The sequence below is a fragment of the Hemiscyllium ocellatum genome, chromosome 1 (assembly GCF_020745735.1).
Source record: "Hemiscyllium ocellatum isolate sHemOce1 chromosome 1, sHemOce1.pat.X.cur, whole genome shotgun sequence".
NCBI lineage: Eukaryota > Metazoa > Chordata > Chondrichthyes > Orectolobiformes > Hemiscylliidae > Hemiscyllium > Hemiscyllium ocellatum.
The window spans coordinates 139125137-139147660 of record NC_083401.1 but is presented as its reverse complement, the minus strand read 5'-3'; the positions used below and the strand labels follow the sequence as shown (position 1 = coordinate 139147660).

General features: G+C 39.8%; 1 protein-coding gene across 2 annotated transcripts in view; it reads left to right on the top strand.

Annotated features, from left to right (window-relative positions):
• The window catches only part of mettl14 (methyltransferase 14, N6-adenosine-methyltransferase subunit), a 61125-nt gene that overhangs the window by 23613 nt on the left and 14988 nt on the right, over nucleotides 1-22524 (top strand). For both annotated transcript variants that reach the window (XM_060832465.1, XM_060832457.1), the window contains 4 exons: nucleotides 1885-1962; nucleotides 9340-9427; nucleotides 17197-17287; nucleotides 19609-19750. In XM_060832465.1, the coding sequence (XP_060688448.1) occupies nucleotides 1885-1962; nucleotides 9340-9427; nucleotides 17197-17287; nucleotides 19609-19750 (399 nt within the window). The remainder of the gene's footprint in view (nucleotides 1-1884; nucleotides 1963-9339; nucleotides 9428-17196; nucleotides 17288-19608; nucleotides 19751-22524) is intronic.

The window sequence follows — 22524 nt, the reverse complement described above, 5'->3', positions numbered from 1 at the left end:
AAATGTCTGGAAATGAACCTTCTAGCTTAGTGAACAAACCTACATCCAGGTATATGAATAGGAAGGTTTTAGAGGGATATGGGCCAAATGCTGGCAAATGGGACTAGATTTATTTGGGATATTTGGTCGGCATGGACGAGTTGGACCAAAGTACCTGCTTCCATGCTGTACAGCTGTATGACTCTATGAATGTGTGCCCATTTGGAATTAAAGAGGGTATATCCTAAGTTTGAAGATTAGTAATTAATGATCTGTTTACCACTGCTAAAAAGATGAACTTCTTAAGTTTAGTTTTCTTTGTTATTAATGGAACTTGTGTGAATTTCTTTTGTCTTAGGTAGTGGCCAAAGTCGGGCAGGTTAGCCACCTTGGTGATTAAGTGGTCATTTGGGGCAGTAGGGAAGCTCAGTGGTTAGCACTGCTGCCTCACAGTGCCAAGGACCCGGGTTCAATTCCTGCTTTGGTTGACTGTCTGTATGGAGTTTGCACATTCTCCCCGTGTCTGAGTGGACTTCCTCTGGGTGCTCTGGTTTCCTCCCCCAATTCAAAAGATGTGCAGGTCAGGTGAATTGGCCATGCTAAATTGCCCACAGTGTTAGGTGCATTAGTCAGGCGTAAATGTAGGGTAGAGGAATGGATCTGGGTGGGTCACTCTTCAGAGAGGCAGTGAGGACTTGTTGGGCTGAAAGGCCTGTTTCATACTGTAGAGAATCTAATCTGTGTGTGATGGCTCATGGACTAGAGCAGATTAATTTCTCACACACAACCCATTAAGGTTGTGACATGAAAGGAGTACATTCTTGTATAATCCACACTTTGACAATAATTTAAACAGCTTACCAAGGGCTTTGCTGAAAAGTAAACTATTGAAATTTATTGTTGGGTTAAAATATTTCAACCAACCGTTGTTAGTATTTGGTATTTACTTAAGGAAAAGGTGATTTATTTCCAGGTTTTCTTTTGTTTTCAGGTCCTCTTGGTTTTCAGATTTAGATAAAATGCATTTGAGAGTATTAAATTAATGTTTACTAGGTTAGTCATTAATATATGCTGCTAATATGAAAGTAACTATTTCCATTCAATGAAATAAGTATTTAGGGATGTCGGCCATATGTTCTTCATACTTACATTTGAATGGCGCATGTGTGTTGTACGTGAACACCTGTTGCTTACCAAGAAGCAAATGCACAAAAGATCAATAACAGTGTATGCAAAAACATTATTAATGAGTGCATAATTTTCTTGTTTAGTAATTAATAATAGAAATTAAGCATAAGTGAAACACCTTTCTGGGCTTGATGAATGTGTAATATATTTTCTACTGAGATTTGTATTTGTGGCCAAAATTGCATCACTTGATCACATCAATGGTGAGTCAGCAACTTGTTTAGGAAAGTGCAAACCTAAATCAACCATAAAACTGACCAGACTATAGAACGGCTTCTGCTTGAAGACTTTCATAAATCACGAAGCTCCGGTGAATTCAAGTTTTCTTCAGGTTGAATTCAAGTTAGCTGACAAGTGTGTTTCCTCGGTTTAGCTAGTTGTTATGGTTTACCATTAAATTAGAGCGCTCTGAATGCACATATCTGCGCTTCATCATCAGTGACATGACCATAGATATGGAGTGACATGCGAAATGGCCCTTGGGGTTGGAATTGTCATATTTAAAACACATCCAAAGAATTTTTATTTTAACTTTGAAAGCAGAAAACTGCATTGTATCTTAATCAAATTATTATTAAAAATCTGTCAAAGAAAGGTATTGTATTCTAACCAGTTTCTAACTGTGCAAGAATTAATCCAATAAATCACTAAAGGAGAAGCTGTTTCTGGAACCTTCAATCTATTTTGATGTTCAGAAAAACATTTTGTTTTTGACAGGATGAAGTGGTGGAAGAAGAAGAAACAGAAATGCAATATAATGAGGAAATTTATAAGGATTCCAGCACATTCTTAAAGGTAAATCTATTTCAGCTAAGTTAGTGCATAAAGCTAAAATAAAGTAAGCAATAAGCTATCAAAATGCTGAATATACTTGTGAATTTAATTAATGCATTTACTCTTCTATTTTAACAAGAGTGTAATGGCTTATTGTAATGTTTTGAATTGTTTGGAATATATATATACGCACAAGATGAGAGTACACGGGCAAGCCTCCATTTATTATCCCAGCTGCTTTGAGAATTGTGATTATAGGCTGACATACAATCTTACAGTTGTTGTAATGATGCTTCTTGTCTGGTGATTTGATCATCAATTCTGAATGTAGTTTTAAATAGCTCTTTTTAAAGTAAAAACAATATGAAATCAGTTCAGCTGCTTTAAAATCTCACTTTTAAATGTATTGAACAAAAGTTGCAGCAGAGCTATTTCTTTATACTAAAACATGATTTCTTTACTAGACAGAATGAAGTATAGTGTATCTTGTCTTCATTTTTCCCCCTCTGCTATCATAATATTGAAGCGATATACAGACATGAAATCTAAATAAATATGTACCTCAAAGAATCCTGAGACCTGTTCAAACATATGTACACCAATTAGTATAGCAAGACTTTACATTCTTGCAGCACTAGTAACAGTAAGTTACAAAGGATATTTTAAAATAAATGACATTTGAGCCAAACAAAAATGATAATTGGACAAACTATCAAATGACCTTGGTCTGATGTACGTATTAAGCAGTGCCTTGCATGGTGAGTTTAGGTTGTGGAATTTGAGTTTATGGTCCAAGTTGCTGACAGCACAGGGGCAAGAAAAGGAGGTTGACATACAAATGAGGCTGGATTTGGACGGATGCGGAGTTTTTGGGCTATGGGATTTGTGAGTTGTGATTTATTTAATTTTGTTATCATTTATTGTTGGTTTTTGGATTTTGAACTATCGGCTTGAGTTTTTTCTTGGGAGAGAAAATGTTCACTGATTTCTTATCATGGTGTTCGAAAGAGAGTTCTTGGAGACCTATGGGAGTTTGTTAATGTTGGAGCAATTTTATGAGCCCTGAGAAAAGAGCATAGTACATTAGGTTTCAGGTAGAAGGTTTTGGAATAGACTTTTTGAAGGAGGTGGGAGATGATGTGGAAATGCATGTAGCTTAAAGGAAGCCTTTATTTTAAAACAAAGTGTTTTACTGATGTCATTGCTGAACCTTCATATGAAAAACAGTTGGTTCTAAAGAAGGAGTTCCAAACTGTTAAGAAATAGATTACCTCAGTTTACAGGAGTTAATTTTGAAGTTCTACATTAACCTTTTGGTTAAAACCCTGAAAGGGTTGTGTGAAAGTGTGTGAGGGTGGGGATGATCACCTTATTGAGATTGTATTACAGACCTCCTAATAGTCAGAGGGAAATTGAGAAACAAATTTGTAAGGAGATCTCAGCTATCTGTAAGAATAATAGGGTGATTATGGTATGGGATTTTAATTTTCCAAACATAGATTGGGACTGCCATAGTGTTGAGGGTTTAGATGGAGAGGAATTTTAAGTGTGTACAAGAAAATTTTCTGATTCAGTATGTATCTGTACCAACTAAAGAATGTACAAAACTTGACCTACTCTTGGGAAATAAGGCAGGGCAGGTGACTGAGGTGTCAGTGGGGGAGCACTTTGGGGCCAGCGACCATAATTCTCTTAGATTTAAAGTAGTGATGGAAAAGGATAGACCAAATCTAAAAGTTGAACTTCTAAATTGGAGAAAGGCCAAGTTTGATGGTATTAGACAAGAACTTTCGAAAGCTGATTGGGGGCAGGTAAAGGGACAGCTGGAAAATGGGAAAAGTGACTAAGGGGAATCTCGATGATGAGCAGATATTTACAATACTCAGCAAAAATGTATTCCTCTCGAAACCAAGGACTTAGTGAGAAAGGTGAACCACCTGAGGTTTTCAAAATGAAAAGATGGTCAAGGAGACTATCCAGTCAAAAGCTAAAGGATACAAAGTGGTGAAAACGAGTGGTAGGCCAGAAGATTGGGAATTGTTTTTATAAGATCCAGCAGCAGAGCCTAAAAAGCTAATACAGGGATCCCAGATTTACAAATGCTCACACTTAGAAATGTACTCCCATACAGGGATATAATTTTCAAAGACAAATGCAAACATTTCCTGTGTTAATGAGCAGCTGCTTTATATTTTCCTGCATTGTGTTCCAACTGACTGGCAAACGGACTCCAGAATTGGACCCATTTGCAACCTGGGCGCACTGCCTTTGGAAGGAGAAAATTGATGAGCAAAGCCAAGAGTTTCATTGAGTACACAAAGAGAGAGTAGCTAAGGAAGTGTGGGAACCTTGGAGGATATGACTAGCGAATTGAGATTGGGTAATGAGGAAATGCCAAGTAATTTAAACCAGTATTTTGCATCAGGCTTAACAGTGGAAGTTACAGTCCCCACATATAATAAATATGGTGGTAATGGGAGGATAGATCTTGTGACAGTATCACGAGGAACAAAGTATTTGATGAATTAATAGGACTAAAGGTGGATAAGTTGTCACAACCTTGGGGCCTGCAATCAATGGTTTTAAAAGAGGTGGCTGCAGAGATTGAGGCATTGGTTGAAATATTCCAGAACTCACTAGATTCTGGGAGGGTTCCAGTGGATTGGAAAACTGCTAAGTTGATGCCCGGTTCAAGAAGGCAGAGAAGCAGAATGCAAGAACTGTAGGTCAGTTAGCCTAACATTTGTTCAGAAAAGTCTTGAGTTCATTATTAAGGAGGAACTAGCAGAACTATGAGAAAAGCTTAACATAATCAGAATGAATTTTTTTTTGGAAGGGAAATCATGTTTTGACAAATGTGCTAAGTTTTTTTTGATATAACAGTTGGTAAAGGCAAACTGATAGATGGAGTGTATTTGAATTTTCAGAAGAGATTTCATTAGGTGCCGCTTAAAAAAATTATTGCATGAGATAGGAGCTCACTGTATTGGGGGTGATTTGTTAGCATTGATTGAGAAATAGTTAACACATCGACAGTCAAGATTGATAGATTTTTTTTCAGGTTGGGAAGACATTTGGAAGAGAGTGCAGAATGTAATGTATCCAAATTTGCTGCTGACACAAAAATAAATGGAGGGCATCATGTATTGAGGGCATATAGAATCTGCAGGGGGATATAGATGGGTTAAGTGAGTCAACAAAAACTTGGCAGATTGAGTTATAAGTAGCAAGTATAAGGTTACTTTGGTGGGAAGAATAAAAAGGCAAAGTATTATTTAAATGGAGGAGAGACTCCAAAGTGCAGTGCATATAGATTTGGGTGCATGAAACACATTTATCATGACTGTTAGTTACCCAATCCTCATTGGTAGTTGTGATTTTTTTTTACAGTTCTTCCTCCGTTCTTGCACTTCAGGTTTTCTACTATTCTTGGATTGCTTTTTGTGTATTCTGTTGTGAAGATAGATACAATATAATTGTTTCCTTGCCTTCCGTTCTTCATTTCTTAGTCTCAACCATGTTTACATATTTCTGGAAGATTTTACCATCTGCTTTTTAATTTTTTTTGCTATTTTTCTCTTATACCCCTAATTTTCACCTTTTATTGTCATTCTTCAGTTTCTAAACTTTTCCCAATCTTCTGGCCTATCACTTGTCTTTGTAGCATTTTAAGGCTTTCCTTTTAATTGATATCATTCTTCATTTATTAGCCATGGCTGATGTATACTTGTCAAATATTTTTTCTTTGTCAATGAAGTAAAGCTTTGTTGAGATTTCTGAATTATGTCCATAAATGGCTACCAAACTTCTTTACCGTGTTAACATAGTTTCCCATCCCACTTTAACTTGAACTGACTTTAGATAGTAGTAACTACGTTTATTGAAGCTTAAGGCTCAATTTAGATCCCATATTTCAAGCTGAATGTGAAATTTTATCATGTTATGATCATCATGGTGAGGATCCTTTACTATGAGTTAATTTAGTAATCCTGTTCCAACACACATTACAGGCCTGATATGGCCTTCCCACTGGTTGGTTTCAGTTGTGTTTGTCTTTTAAAAAAAAACTGTCCCAAATCCACATTATGAACTTATCCTCCAGGCTAATTTGCCAATTATTGCTGTGGTGGAGAAGGGTAGCTTTTCAGACTGGGGGCTTGGGAACCGTGGTGTGCCACAAGGATCGATGCTGGGTGCACTACTTCTCATCATTTACTTAAATGATTTGGATGTGAACATGGGAGGTATAGTTAGTAAGTTTGCAGATGACACAAAAATTGGAGGTGTAGTGGATATCAAAGAAAGTTCCTTCCGAGTACTACGAGATCTTGATCAGATGGGTGAGGAGTGGCAGATGTAGTTTAATTTAGATAAATGCGAGGTGCTGCATTTTGGAAAAGCAAATCAGAGCAGGACTAGTACAGTTAATGGTAAGGTCCTGGGGAGTGTTGCTGAACAAAGAGATCTTGGAGTGTAGGTTCATAATTCCTTGAAAGTAGAGTCACAGGTAGATAGAATAATGAAGAAGGCAATTAGTATGCTTTCCTTTATTGGTCAAAGTATTGAGAATAGGAATTGGGAGGTCATGTTGTGGGTATACAGGACATTGGTTAGGTCACCTTTGGAATATTGCGTGCAATTCTGGCCTCCTTCCTATCGGATGGATGTTGTGAAACCTGAAAGGGTTCAGAAAAGATTTACAAAGATGTTGCCAGGGCTGGAGGATTTGAGCTGTAGGGAGAGGCTGAACAGACTGATTTCTGTGTAGCATCAGAGGCTGAGGGATAACCTTAGAGGTTTATGAAATCACAAGGTGCAAGGATAGGATAAATAGTCTTTTCCCTGGGGTGGGGGAGTCCAGAACTGGAGGCATAGGTTTAGGGTGAGAGGGGCAAGATATAAAATGGACCTAAGGGGTAACTTTTTCATGTAGAGAGTGGTGCGTGGATGGAATGAACTTCCAGAAGAAATGGTGGAGGCTGGTGCAATCACAGCATTTAAAAGCATCTGGATGGGTAACTGAGTAAGAAGGGTTTAGAGGGATATGGACCAAGTGCTGGCAAATGGGACTAAATTGGGTTGGGATATCTGGCTGGCATGGATGAGTTGGGTCGAAGGGTCTGTTTCTGTGGTGTACATCTCTATGACTTTATAACAGAACGTGTAGATGTAGTGTGTTCAGACTTGGAAAGGCATTTTATAAATTGTTACACAAGTAACAATTGGCATGGTTCAAGGACTAGGTGGCATATAGAATGCAAAGCCTAGAAATAAAAAGGAACTTTTAAGATATACTTTTGATTGAAAGGATAGAAAAGCAGGGTTTTTTTTTTAAAAGGGTATGAAATTGAAAAAGTTAGCATTCAAAGGAACTTGGGTCTGCTAATATATGGAATATAAAGTTTGCATTTAGCAAGCACAGCAAGCATATAGTATGTTGATCTTTTATCAAAGGGTTTGAATAAAAACATCTTTGAAATTGTGCAGAATTATATTTGATCACACTTGGAATATTGTATGCAGTTTTGGTCTCCATATACACAGAAGAATATACAGGGGAACTTTGATTATCTGAGCGTGATGGGCGGGCACTGTTTCGTTCGGATAATCTATTATTCCGTTAACTGATGAAATGCCTTTCCTCCGGGGCTCAGAGTCTGCTCCCCCTTCAGGAGTCTGCAGCAGTACACAACGCACAAGACCCCGCACCCAATACTGCAATCGCCTCCTCCTTTCCCCCCCCACACACCACCACCACCACCCAACACCATGTCCCACCCCCAACCCATCCAGCACCACACCGCACCCACCCCGCCTTGTCCAACCCCTCCCCCCAACCCTATCCACTCTCACCCACCCACCACCTCTCCATCCAACAGGGGAAGGGAGGTTTAGAGTACACCTCTGTATAGAATTCCAGGGAAAGTGTGGGGGGAAAGAGAGGGTGGGCAGACAGTCATTTGGAAACGGTGCCTGTTTAATCACTGTAAATAAAAGACGCGGTCACTGTTGGAAACGCGTCTTTGATGTGATGTTTCTATCGGGACCTCGAGATCGCCTTTGGATAATCCAATTTTTGGATAATTGGTATTCAGATAATCGAGGTTCCTCTGTACTTTCTTTAGAGGCAGTAAAGCAAACATTGACGAGATAGATCTTTGGGATTAGAGGGTGATTAAATTGGGTCAATATTTTGAAGTTGAGAAGAATGAAACATGATTTCATTGAAATATACAACATTCTGAAGGGATTGACAGAGTAGATACTGGTTATTTCCACTGGTTGAAAAATCTGGAACAATGGCTGCAGTCTTGGTATTAGAAATCATTATCTTTGACTGCGGTGAGGGCACAATTCTTCTCTTGGTGTTTTCAATCTCTGGAACTCTCAAAGATGGAGAGCTGTGAATCCACCCTCGTTGAATGCATTTACACCTGAGATTTTTGATGTTTTGGGAAATGAGACATGGGGAACAGGAAGGAAAGAAGAGTTGAATCGGAAGAGGATCCATGATTGTACTGGACAATGGAGAGGCTTGATGGACTGCATGATCTATTCATGCTCTGATTTATGTTATTCTGAGAGCCAAAGGTAGGACAGTTGCAACTTGAAAAGTGCAAATTAAAATTAAACTGGGACAGATTCTCTGGGTAACAAAATTTCTCCTCGTCTCACTCTTAATTGGCCTATCCAGTATCCTTAAACTGTGACCTCTGCTTCTGGACTCTCCAGTTCCTGGGAATGTTCTTCCTGCATTTATCTTATCTAGTCCTGTTAGAATTGTATAGATATCTGAGATTTTTCCTCATTCTTCCAAACTTTAAGACTTATCGAGTCTCTATACATCAGCCCTGCCATCCCAGGAATCAGTTCAGTAAACCTATGTTGCACTCTGTCTGTAGGCAGAACAAGCTTCCACGGATAAAGGGACCAGAACTGTACACACTATTTCAGATATGGTCTCACCAAGGCCCTGCACAGTGGTAGCAGAAACATTCTGCTCCTTGTACTTGAATCCTCTAGCTATGAAGGCCCGCATATCATTTGCCGCCTCCACCACCACCACCTGCACCTGCATGCTTATTGTCAGAGACTGCTGTGTAACGATACTCTGGTCTTGTTGCATTATATGAAGAATATTACAGACCTGAGAATAAAATTTTGATTTAGATCTGAAAGTGCTTTCCATACTGGTTTTATTTTGAAAAATGACTGCAGTATTTCCAAACTTGGCCCTGATATCTTAAATCTTTAATGTTACTAAAAATTTAATATTTTACTGATAACTTTTGTTAAGGTAGCATAAATAAGGATAGTTATCCATGCTGTCTTACTCTTAGCTTTACTCCAGCTTTTCTGTTTTGTATAAACTATTTATTTCATCCATTTTTCCATCAGGGTACGCAAAGTCTGAATCCACATAATGACTACTGCCAGCATTTTGTGGACACAGGTCATCGACCCCAAAACTTTATTCGTGATGTTGGTAAGTTAAAGCAATAGCCCTAGAATTTGTAGTGTCGTGAATTAAAGCTATGAGTTTAATTTTATAGGATTTCCAATTCCGCAATTGGAAAATAGTGAAGTGGAAGTCCCACTTCTGATTTCAATAGAGCCAGTTTTGGGAATGAGAAAAGGTGTAACTTGTGCAAGCACAGATGATAAGTTCATCACTGCCATTGAACTCATTGTTGACTGCATTCAACCAGCCAAAGTTTTCAAAATTCACTATGTAATGTCTACATTAAATATTATTCTGTGTTTGTTGCAGTATTTGTGGACAATCTCTAATTGCCACGAATTAGACTAACAACTATTTTAATTATGGACCTCACAATTATGGCTGTCACTGAGGTTTGCTAGAAGCAACATCTATATGCTGAAACCTGCCTTGTTTGGGCAAAAATAATTTTACCAGGCATTGCATATTCTTCTAAAAAGTGTTTGGGGGAAATTACCTCCCTCAAATAATCTAAATCTCGAGGCTTGACCAATCAAGAAGCAATTTACCAACGAAACAGTAACCTTTCCTCGTTCTTTATAAAAGGTTGCTCCCTTTGAAATTTGGTATTTTTCAAGCTTGATGGTATGTCTGTTTTTGTCTCTAGTCGTCAAATCTTTGTCTGACAAGTGAATATTTACATAGTCAGTAAATTTGGATTTACATAGATTCATACTTAGTTCGAGGTATCAACATGACCTAAAAAGATAGAAGGTTGATTTAATGATTTACTGTTTTGAGGAGATAATAGTACTAACGTGAGGTTCAGCATGAATATTCTTCAGAGTAGTTTCCTAGGTCCAACCATATTCAGCTTCTTCATCAGTGACCTCCCCTCCATAAAAAGGTCAGCAGTGGGACATTTGCTGGTGAATCCACAATTTTCAGCACCATTCACCACTCAAAAAGTGAAGAGGTCCATGCCCAAATGCAGCAAGACCTGGATCAGGTTTGGATTCACAAATGGCAGCATTTGTACAGTGGTAGCAGTGTGCATCATCTACAAGATGCACTGCAGAAATTTATCAAGATCCCTTAGATAGCACCTTCCAAATCCACAACTATTTCCATGAGAACAGATATTTTGGAACACCACCATGTGCAAATTCTGCTTCAAGCTATGCTCATCATCCTAACTTGCTGTTTTCCTTCAGTGTTGCTGATTCAAATTCCTAAAACTCCTCCCCTATTGGCATTGTGGATCTACCTACATAAAATTGACTGTCTCAGTTGAAGAAGGCTGCACACTACCATCTTCTCAAGGACACCTAAGGATGGGCAAAATATGTTGGCCCAGCCAGCCTATGTTCCATGAATGAATGGAAGAAAGAACAGCTGAGATCTTGCGTCTAAAAGAATAGTGTCCTGAGCTGAACATTCCAAGATTTGCTATATATGATCTTTTCTGGATGTGATTTTTTTTTGGGATAACATCAATAGAAAACATGCACACTACCCGAAAGCTGAAAGAACGGCGGATACTGTGAATTCGAAACCAAAACAGAAATTGCTGGAAACACTAAGCAGGGCTAGCAACAGAAGTTAATATTTCAGGTCCAGTGACCCACACTCAGAACTGATGGTGGCTCGAAAAATGTTTGTTTATGTGCACCAGATAGGGTTGGAGGGGGGGGATAAGGAGTAAAGGATAGGTAAGGAGAGTCCAAAGAGAGATAACAGTTGAACAGACAAACGAGTCGATAATGATCTGGCTGGGAGAGTGAATAGCTGTTAATGGAGACTGTTAGTGGCTTACAATATGTAATGTGTAATGGCAGACTATGTGATAACAAGGTAGACAAACAGGAGACTGGAAGAACACAGCAAGCCAAGCAGAATCAGGATTCCAGCATTGTAGTTTTTCTGTTTCTAGCTAAATGATGACAAGGCCTGGTGTGTGATAAGGAGCTAGGACATGGAGTTCAGGCCATAAAATTATTGAACTCTATATTGAATCTGGAGGGCTGCAGGATTCCCAAGCAGAAAATGAGGTGGTGTTCTTCCAGCTTCTGCACTTCTCTGGAGCACTGCAGCAAACCTGAGACAAAGATCTTGGCCAGGGAACAGGGCGGTGTGCTAAAGTGGCAGGCAGCTGGAAGCTCGGTCTTTTTTGCAGGCAGAACGTAGATGTTCTGCGAAGCAGTCACCTAGTCTACACTTCATTTCCCCAACGTAGAGGAGAGTACATTGTGAGTAGGATTGCTATAGACTAGATTGTGAGACGTGCTACTTCACCTGGGCCCTTGGATACTGAGAAGGTAAATGGACAGATATGGCACCTTCGGTGGTTGCAGAGGAAGGTTCCGTGGGGCTATCGGTGGGTGTTGGGAGTGAAGAAAGAGTGGACCAGGGTGTCCTAGGGGAACAGTCTCTGTGAAAGGCAATCAAAGGAAGGGAATGGAATTGTCTTTATCTACCATCCCACCAGCATCTACATCTAGAAGAGCACCAGTTGCCATTTCTGCTACCTAAAGTGAGATGCCATCACTAGACACCCATTCCCCTTCCCCTCCCTTGTCCACTTTCTGCAGGGACTGTACCATCTAGGACACCCTGGTCCATTCTTCCTTCACTCCCAAACCTCCCCCACTCCACAGAACCTTTCCAGGCAACTGCCGAAGGTGTAACACCTGCTCATTTGCCTCCTCCCTCTTCAGTGTCCAAGGACATAACCATACCTGCCAGGTGAAGTAACAGTTTACCTGCACTTCTCATAATCTAGTCTACTGTATTTGCTGCTCACAATGTACACTCCTCTACATTGGGGAAATGAAGTGTAGACTGGGGGTGACCACTTCGCAGAATATCTATGTTCTGTCTGCAAAAAAAAGACTCTTTGATCTTCCAATTGCCTGTCACTTTAGCATTCCACTGTGTTCTCTGACCAACATCTGTCTCAGATTCACTGTAGTGCTCCAACTAAACTTAGCCTAAGATGGAAGAACAATGCCTCATTTTCCACTTGGGGCAGCCCTCCAGCCTCAACATCGAGTTCAATACCTTGAGTGTCTGAACTCCCCATGTCCTAGCCCAATAGACCAGACTTGTTATCACATAGTCTGCCATTACACACTATTTATTGTTAGTCACTAGCAGTCTCCTATTCACTCTTACAGACAGATTGTTATTGACTCCTTTGTCTATCCAACTGTTATTCTCTCTGGGCTTTATCCTTACCTATTGTTTACTCCTTGCCCCCTTCACCCAACCCCATCTTTTGCATATATACTGACACTGTTCGCCGAGCTGGGAGTTTTTCTTGCAAACGTTTCGTCCCCTTTCATGGTGACATCTTCAGTGCTTGGGAGCCTCCTATGAAGCGCTTCTGTGCTGATTCCTCCGGCATTTATACTGGTTTGAATCTGCCGCTTCCGGTTGTCAGTAGCTGTCCGCTGCAGTGGCCGGTATATAGGGTCTATGTCGATGTGTCTGTTAATCGAATTCGTGGATGAGTGCCATGCTTCTAGGAATTCCCTGGCTGTTCTCTGTTTGGCCTGTCCTATAATGGTGGTGTTGTCCCAATCAAACTCAAGTTGTTTGTCATCTGAGTGTATGGCTACTAAGGATAGCTGGTAGTGTCGTTTCGTGGCCAGTTGGTGTTCATGGATACGGGTTGTTAGCTGTCTTCCTGTTTGTCCTATGTAGTGTTTTGTGCAGTCCTTGCATGGGATTTTGTAAACCACGTTGGTTTTGCTCATGCTGGGTATCGGGTCCTTTGTCCTGGTGAGTTGTTGTCTGAGAGTGGCTGTTGGTTTGTGTGCTGTTATGAGTCCCAGTGGTCGCAGCAGTCTGGCTGTCAGTTCGGAAATGCTCCTGATGTATGGGAGTGTGGCCAGTCCTTTGGGTTGTGGCATGTCCTCATTTCGTTGTCTTTCCCTGAGGCATCTGTTAATGAAATTGCGTGGGTATCCATTTTTGTTGAATACCTTGTATAGGTGTTCTTCCTCTTTTTTGTAGTTCAAGTGTGCTGCAGTGTGTTGTGGCCCTTTTGAATAATGTCCTGATGCAACTTCGTTAGTGTGTGTTGGGATGGTTGCTTTCATAGTTCAGGACTTGGTCTGTGTGTGTGGCTTTTCTGTATACTTTCGTGGTGAATTCTCCGTTCGGTGTTCTTTGTACCATCATGTCCAGAAATGGGAGCTGGTTGTCCTTTTCTTCCTCTCTCATGAATCGGATTCCTGTGAGTGTGGTGTTGATGATCTGGTGTGTGTTCTCTATTTCTGTGTTTTTAATGATTACAAAGGTGTCGTCCACGTATCTGACCCATAGCTTGGGTTGTAGTTGCGGTAAAACTGTTTTTTCTAACCTTTGCATAACTGCTTCTGCTATCAGTCCAGAGATCGGTGAGCCCATGGGTGTTCCGTTAATTTGTTCATATATCTGGTTGTTGAATGTGAAGTGTGTTGTGAGGCACAGGTCTAGTAGTTTAAGTATGCCATCTTTGTTAATAGGTTCAGCGTCCTGTTGTCTGTTATGTATGTCCAGCAAGTTGGATATTGTGTCTCTGGCTAGGGTTTTGTCAATAGAAGTGAACAGTGCTGTTACATCGAATGAGACCATGGTTTCTTCCTTGTCTATGTGTATATTTCTAATGCTGTCCAAAAATTCTTGTGTTGACTGTATAGAGTGTCTGGATCCGCTAACCAGGTGTTTCAGTTTCTGTTGTAGCTCTTTAGCCAGTTTGTGTGTTGGTGTTCCTGGTAGTGATACTATGGGTCTGAGTGGGATGTCTGGTTTGCGTACTTTAGGTAGTCCATAGAATCTGGGGGTGTTGTTGCTTTCCGGTTTCATTCTTTGTAGGTCAGACCTGGTTATCTGTCTGTTTTTTTTGTAGGTTTCTCAGTGTGTTGTTTATCCTATTGGTGAGCTGTGGGGTGGGGTCAAACTCCCTCTTTTGGTAGGTGTAGATATCTGCAAGTAGTTGTTCAGCTTTGTATATGTAGTCTGACTTTTCCAGCATAACAGTCATTCTGCCTTTGTCTGCTGGTAGTGTGATTATGCTCTTATCGTTTCTTAGTGATTTTAGTGCTTCTTTCTCCTTAGTGTTGAGGGTGTGTGTTTGTCTTTTCCTTGTTATCATAGGTACGATACTTTGTCTCACTGTTTGTTGTGTCTCTTCTGTTAATCCATTGTTCGTGAGTGTGCATTCTAGTGCTGCTAGGAAGTCTGCTGTCTTGGCGTCCCTGTGGTTGTAGTTAAGTCCCTTGGCCAGTATTGTTCTTTCCGTGTCTGTGAGCTGTCTGTGGGAAAGGGTTTTAACCCAGGTGTGTGTTGTGGTGCCCTTTTCGTTGTGTGTTAGGACACCACAACACACACCTGGGTTAAAAACCTTTCCCACAGACAGCTCACAGACACGGAAAGAACAATACTGGCCAAGGGACTTAACTACAACCACAGGGACGCCAAGACAGCAGACTTCCTAGCAGCACTAGAATGCACACTCACGAACAATGGATTAACAGAAGGGACACAACAAACAGTGAGACAAAGTATCGTACCTATGATAACAAGGAAAAGACAAACACACACCCTCAACACTAAGGAGAAAGAAGCACTAAAATCACTAAGAAACGATAAGACCATAATCATACTACCAGCAGACAAAGGCAGAATGACTGTTATACTGGAAAAGTCAGACTACATATACAAAGCTGAACAACTACTTGCAGATACCAACACCTACCAAAAGAGGGAGTTTGACCCCACCCCACAGCTCACCAATAGGATAAACAACACACTGAGAAACCTACAAAAAAAACGGACAGATAACCAGGTCTGACCTACAAAGAATGAAACCGGAAAGCAACAACACCCCCAGATTCTATGGACTACCTAAAGTACACAAACCAGACATCCCACTCAGACCCATAGTATCACTACCAGGAACACCAACACACAAACTGGCTAAAGAGCTACAACAGAAACTGAAACACCTGGTTAGCGGATCCAGACACTCTATACAGTCAACACAAGAATTTTTGGACAGCATTAGAAATATACACATAGACAAGGAAGAAACCATGGTCTCATTCGATGTAACAGCACTGTTCACTTCTATTGACAAAACCCTAGCCAGAGACACAATATCCAACTTGCTGGACATACATAACAGACAACAGGACGCTGAACCTATTAACAAAGATGGCATACTTAAACCAGTAGACCTGTGCCTCACAACACACTTCACATTCAACAACCAGATATATGAACAAATTAACGGAACACCCATGGGCTCACCGATCTCTGGACTGATAGCAGAAGCAGTTATGCAAAGGTTAGAAAAAACAGTTTTACCGCAACTACAACCCAAGCTATGGGTCAGATACGTGGACGACACCTTTGTAATCATTAAAAACACAGAAATAGAGAACACACACCAGATCATCAACACCACACTCACAGGAATCCGATTCATGAGAGAGGAAGAAAAGGACAACCAGCTCCCATTCCTGGACATGATGGTACAAAGAATACCGAACGGAGAATTCACCACGAAAGTATACAGAAAAGCCACACACACAGACCAAGTCCTGAACTATGAAAGCAACCACCCCAACACGCACAAACGCAGTTGCATCAGGACATTATTCAAAAGGGCCACAACACACTGCAGCACACCTGAACTACAAAAAGAGGAAGAAGAACACCTATACAAGGTATTCAACAAAAATGGATACCCACGCAATTTCATTAACAGATGCCTCAGGGAAAGACAACGAAATGAGGACATGCCACAACCCAAAGGACTAGCCACACTCCCAAACATCAGGAGCATTTCTGAACTGACAGCCAGACTGCTGCGACCACTAGGACTCATAACAGCACACAAACCAACAGCCACTCTCAGACAACAACTCACCAGGACAAAGGACCCGATACCCAGCATGAGCAAAACCAACGTGGTTTACAAAATCCCATGCAGGGACTGCACAAAACACTACATAGGACAAACAGGAAGACAGCTAACAACCCGCATCCATGAACACCAACTGGCCACGAAACGACACGACCAGCTATCCTTAGTAGCCATACACTCAGATGACAAACAACATGAGTTTGATTGGGACAACACCACCATTATAGGACAGGCCAAACAGAGAACAGCCAAGGAATTCCTAGAAGCATGGCACTCATCCACGAATTCGATTAACAGACACATCGACCTAGACCCTATATACCGGCCACTGCAGCGGACAGCTACTGACAACCGGAAGCGGCAGATTCAAACCAGTATAAATGCCGGAGGAATCAGCACAGAAGCGCTTCATAGGAGGCTCCCAAGCACTGAAGATGTCACCATGAAAGGGGACGAAATGTCTGCAAGAAAATCTCCCAGCTCGGCAAACAGAACCACAACAACGAACACCCGAGCTACAAATCTTCTCACAAACTTGAATATATACTGACATTTTCCTAGCTATCATCAATTCTGAGGAAGGTTCACCTGACCTGAAATGTTAACTCGGATTTCTCTTCTCAGATGCTGCTAGATCTGCTGAGATTTTCTGTTTTTGTTTATGATGTACATTATGTGAACACAGTAGGGAACAGCTATAAACTGAGAGGCCTAAACACTCGGTTTGTGTCAACTGAACTGGAAATTCATACTTCAACTCGCTTTCTCTGTTGTATGAAATATACTTCATATGATATTAATTTTCAGATGTGCATTTGATGAGTCTTTGGAACATCAGTAACCTTAATTCATTAGCACAACTTTCAAATGTAATTTTGATTTTAAAATAACACAACAGGCCTGGCGGACAGATTTGAGGAGTACCCTAAACTCCGTGAACTGATCAGGCTGAAGGACGACCTAATTTCCCAAACCAACACTCCCCCTATGTGAGTATTTCTCTGTGGAAATTTTATGACTGATCTCATGTAAAATACAGCTGAAGAAAAATAGTATGTGAAGCTGTTAGCATTTCAGGCTTAAATAAGGATCTTATTGTGAAGTAATGAGTTCTCTAGGCTGCAGAGCTATGCAATCATGTGGAATTCATAGCACAATCCACACAAGTGTTGGTTGTGTCAAAGATGTTCAGAGCTGAAGGAAAAAAAAGAGTTATAGGTCCTCTGCGATTAAAATGCATCACCTGTGCAATAGGTCTTTTGCTGTGCAGTAGGTTTTGAAATGGAAATTCCTTTCCCTGTATTTCTCTTATTGTGCCCTCCAGATTTAAATGTCATCTGATAGTACACCCTTATATTTTGGCCCCATGCCCAGGAAAAAAATGTACTGGAATTGGAGGCAAACAAGAGAAGATTCACTAGACTGAGGAGGAATTATCTTATGAGGAAAGGTTGGGTAGATTAGGCCCAAACTTGTTGGAATACAGAAAAATTAGAGGCAACCTTACTGACATGTAGAAGATTCTTAGAGGACTTGCCAGAGTGGATATGGAAAGATTGTGTCCCCTGGTGGAAAGAGACTAGGATGAAGAGGCATAATCTCAGGATAAGGGATCAACCATTTAAGACAGATGAGGGATTTATTTTCTGAGCATAGTGAATCTGTAAAATTCTTTGCCACAGAGAGCTGCTGAGGCCGTGTTGTTAAATATGTTCAAGGTTGAGATAGACATATTTCAGTAGGAAATGAAGATTATAGGGAAAGACAGGAAAGTGAAGTTCAGAATTCAGATAAGCCATGATCTCATTGAATAGTGGAACAGATTCAATAGCTGACTTACTTATGCTCCAATGTCTTGTGCTGTAACTAATGTTTTCAACTATATTTGTTACTTACGCACTTTGGGTTGTTAAAAGAGAAAAGCTTTACATTGTGACGATGCTATCACTTTAAAAAGGTTATTTTGTCCTTTTTTCAAGAGAGGTTATAAAGGCAGAGGTGTGGGAATGTCTAGTTTAACAACGACAGGGAAGTGGTCAGTTCTCCCAGTTCAGGTTTTTTCTAGTTTGGCTTTGCTGTAGTAGTCACAAGATGCTGCATTCCTAAAAGGTTCCAAACTTTAGCAGATGATTCCTGACTGAGTTTCTCTCTGAAATTTCTTTGGAAGTGTTCACTCCTCCCTATAAGAATCTGTGTTTCAATTTACCTTTTTGCCAAGGGGTGTGTTTATGGGATTGCAACAGTTCCTTAGTTAAGTTGCTAAATCAGGTTGGGTAAGTTTTCCAGTAGTTACATTATTCTAAATTCTGTTTTCCTTTATTCGTGTTTCATCTGTAGTGTTTAAATAAATTGTTTCGCTTAAAGGCGAGTGGTTTGACCAGCTGCATCACACCTGGAGTATCCACTTCACATCTGCCTTTAAAATAAGAAAAAGTTCTGGTCTAGATGACCTTTTTAAAATAGTTTGAGGGGGTCTGGGTTGCTCCATAACAACATTTACAAAGTATCTTTAACATCCTCATGTGTCAGAATCATATGCTTTTCTAAAAGCTGCCCCCAACAAAATGCTACTAATGAAAAAATCATTGAGCTGATGGCATCTGTTGCTAATTTGACATCAAGGTTCTTGTGAAAAACATTACATCTGGTGGAATGGGGTATGACTGGATGTTTAAAGATATGCTAAGCTGATTATTAGCTAAATGGCACCATAGGATTTGAGAGTATTAGTGGAACGTCAATTTTCTCCAGTTAAATTCCACATGTTGGAGAAAATATTTTGTGTAACTTATAGATATTTGGACCTCTGCTTTAATTCCTTGTGTATGTTCTAATTTATTGAGATACTTTAAAAATTTAGAAAGAAGAAATTCTGCGCATGTTAATTTCTAGTTTGCTGTCTGTGGAATATATTAATGTGATTGGCTAGTGGCATATTTGATGACATCACTATTGCTGAAAGCCTGAAAATCTCCTTGACTTGTACCAGATTCAAATTGATTTTGTTTCACAGTTGACTGCTAAATTCAAGTCCATGCTCTTTGTTTTAATTTTAATTATTCATTGCATGTGGTTTAATTTTCCCATCAGCCTCTGTTTGGTTCACTAGCCCATCTGACATATTGAGGCTAAAAGATAGTACTTTATTAGTATTAGTGTGCAATGCACACATGTTTGCAGAGAAATCTGGCATACCCATTCCAATTCTGACCAAGTTCCTAATGATGTTTATGCTAGGGAAACACTTGTATCACCAACAGATATTCATAAAATATAGTTATAATTAAGCTTACAATTTTTTTATAAATAGGTATTTACCAGCCGACCTAGAAACATTCGATATTAGAGACCTGAAATGCAAGTTTGATGTTATTTTGGTGGAGCCACCTTTGGAAGAATATTACAGAGAAACTGGAGTAACGGCTGTTGAGAAGTGCTGGACATGGGATGATGTGAGTTGTGTAGATTTGCTGACAATGTTTTATTTTATTTATGATTATTATACAGCAGATTATCATTTGAAAATGATTCCCATTTGTAAGACTGGTCCGGGGAGTGTCCTGTATTCTGAATTAACTAGCAGTTAATTACAAGGAGATTTTCAGGCTTTCAAAAGTAACAGCTGTGCCACCTATTTTTCCCTTTTTAATACCTGATTACTTGGAGATGAAGTCATTTCAAACCATTAACACTTGTTCTTCAATAATGTTGTTAGCATTACTAAGAAGAGATTTAGTTGAAATAACATTAAACATAATAAAAAGTTTTTAGTTTCTGTTTAAAAGAAAACATTTTTAAAAAAAAGGAGCAGGGGTTTGAACTACCTTTGCCAGCATAAAGCTGTGGCTGATATGATCTTGACCTCAACCCCACTTTCCTGCTCCCCGATCTTTGAATCTCTTATAGTTCAAGAATCTTTCTGCTTTGTCGCAGTGTCTGCAGCTGTCTCGGGTTCAAAATTCCCAACACTACACAATTCTTCCTGATCTCATCCTTTAAAAGGCAGCCCTTATCCTTAACCTAAGCCTCCACGTTCTAAAATCTTTCACAATAGAGATTGTTGTGCATGCACTCTGCTGTATGACAGGTTTTATTTCTCTCGACCTCTTTTCTGTTTGTGACTCCATTTGGGCTGTGCTCTTTGGTTTGGGACCAACATTTACATTGGCTACACTTTTTTTAATATACTAACAAATGTACTTCCTTTTTGTGTTTCTTTTTTTTTTCTCTTTTTGTTATACTGACTGTATTTGATTTTTCTCAAAATTCTGATCTACCACAAAGCTTCACAACATTGCACACATTCTCTTTCAATTTAATACAATACTAAACACCTTTAGCCATGGGTGACTCATCCTTGTGTAGATTTTCTTTCTTCATCAAATATATATTTGTTGAGAATTATGAAATAGCTCCTATAAATGTCTGCCACTGCTTATTCAGCAGCTTTCTTTGTAATCTGTTTTCCCTGTTCACTGTAGCCAAGTTCATCTTCATACTTTTTACTTATAATAGCCTTTAAATTTAGTCACTAGTTTCAGAACAAAAATTTTTGTTCTCAAATTGAAGTGGAATTCACGATGTTATGTACACTGTTCCTTAAACGATTATTTGCTATTAGATCAGATAATCAATCCTGTTTCATTGGATATTACTAAATCTAAAGTAGCCTGTTCCCTGGTTGGTTTCTCAACATATTGACTGTTTCATGCCAAATGGGAGCACGCCAACTATTATAATCAGTGATTTATTTCCCTGTTTTTTTTAAACTTGACTCGCTTAGCTTGCAAGATTAGGGTAAAATCTATGATTTGTCACTACCTTACTGATGCCATCCTTCTAATAGAGAGACTCCAACTTTTTTGCTTTCTGCCTGTTCTCCTGAAATGACAGGCATCTCTAAATGTGCCTTGGTCACCTTGTAACCATGTTTCTGTAATAGCTATCAGATCATACTTATTTAGATTTGTGCAATCAACTCTTCTCATTTTGAAAGCAATGTGTATTCAACTAAGAGCCTAGAATTTAGTTGAACCATTTTTACTGGACCTTCCCCTCCCACGCCAAATATTGGACCAATATCGTTTATTGTATCCGTTGCTCCCGATGTGGCCTCCTCTACATTGGGGAGACTGGACACCTCCTAGCAGAGCGCTTTAGGGAACATTTCTGGGACACCCGCACCAATCAACCACACCCTCCTGTGGCCCAACATTTCAACTCCTCCTTCCACTCTGCTGAGGATATGGAGGTCCTGGCCCTCCTTCACCGCCGCTCCCTCACCACCAGACGCCTGGAGGATGAACGCCTCATCTTCCGCCTCGGAACACTTCAACCCCAGGGTATCAATGCGGGCTTCAACAGTTTCCTCAATTCCCCTTCCCCCACCTCATCCCAGTTCCAAACTTCCAGCTCAGCACTGTCCCCATGACTTGTCCTACCCGCCTATCTTCTTTTCCACCTACCACTCCACCGTCCCCCCGCTCCCGACCTAATAAATTTTTTAATTTATTAAAATTAGTTTTTTCGGTTTATCCTGTTACTTCACCATCTTATTTTGACTTTTTTTTTAATATTAAAGTATCCCCAGCTCTCTGAATGGCTGCATGCCTCAAATTCCCATGCATTCTGAAAAAAATCTATACTGGTATGTAGTTCCATTGCTTCTATATATTCTTAATAATTCATTTGCTCTTCTACTTTCCTGATTGTTTTAAATCAAGGAAAGCAATTTTTTTTTAAAACAATGTCTAAGTTTAAAAAGGAAATAAAACACAAATCTATCTGTAACTCTCTGGTAAGCTGAACCTGCTGGTGCATTTAGCAACTGTTTGACAAATTCCTATAGCTTTACCAAATGATTTATATTAATGGGGAATGGACAAAAGGAAAGTTACTACTTTGTATCTAGGCTTTAATTGACATTTGAGTCAATGATTTTGAAACTTAGTTGTTTTTGAAAGATTGTACTAGCAGAACTTTAAAGACAAGGTAAAAAAAATTATAAAATATAAGTTTGAAGCCGAAAGAGACACGTCTGCATCATTCTTTATTATCTGCTTTTGATGGCAGTATCAGAGCAGCAATGTTAAATAGCACAAATCTTGCTAGTGTGCTAAAGCATAAGTGTCAAACACTTATTGCGTAAAATCCTGTCTTGGTTAATTTATCATAGAATCCTTACAATGTTGAACCAGGTTATTTGGTCCATCGAGTCAATACCTCT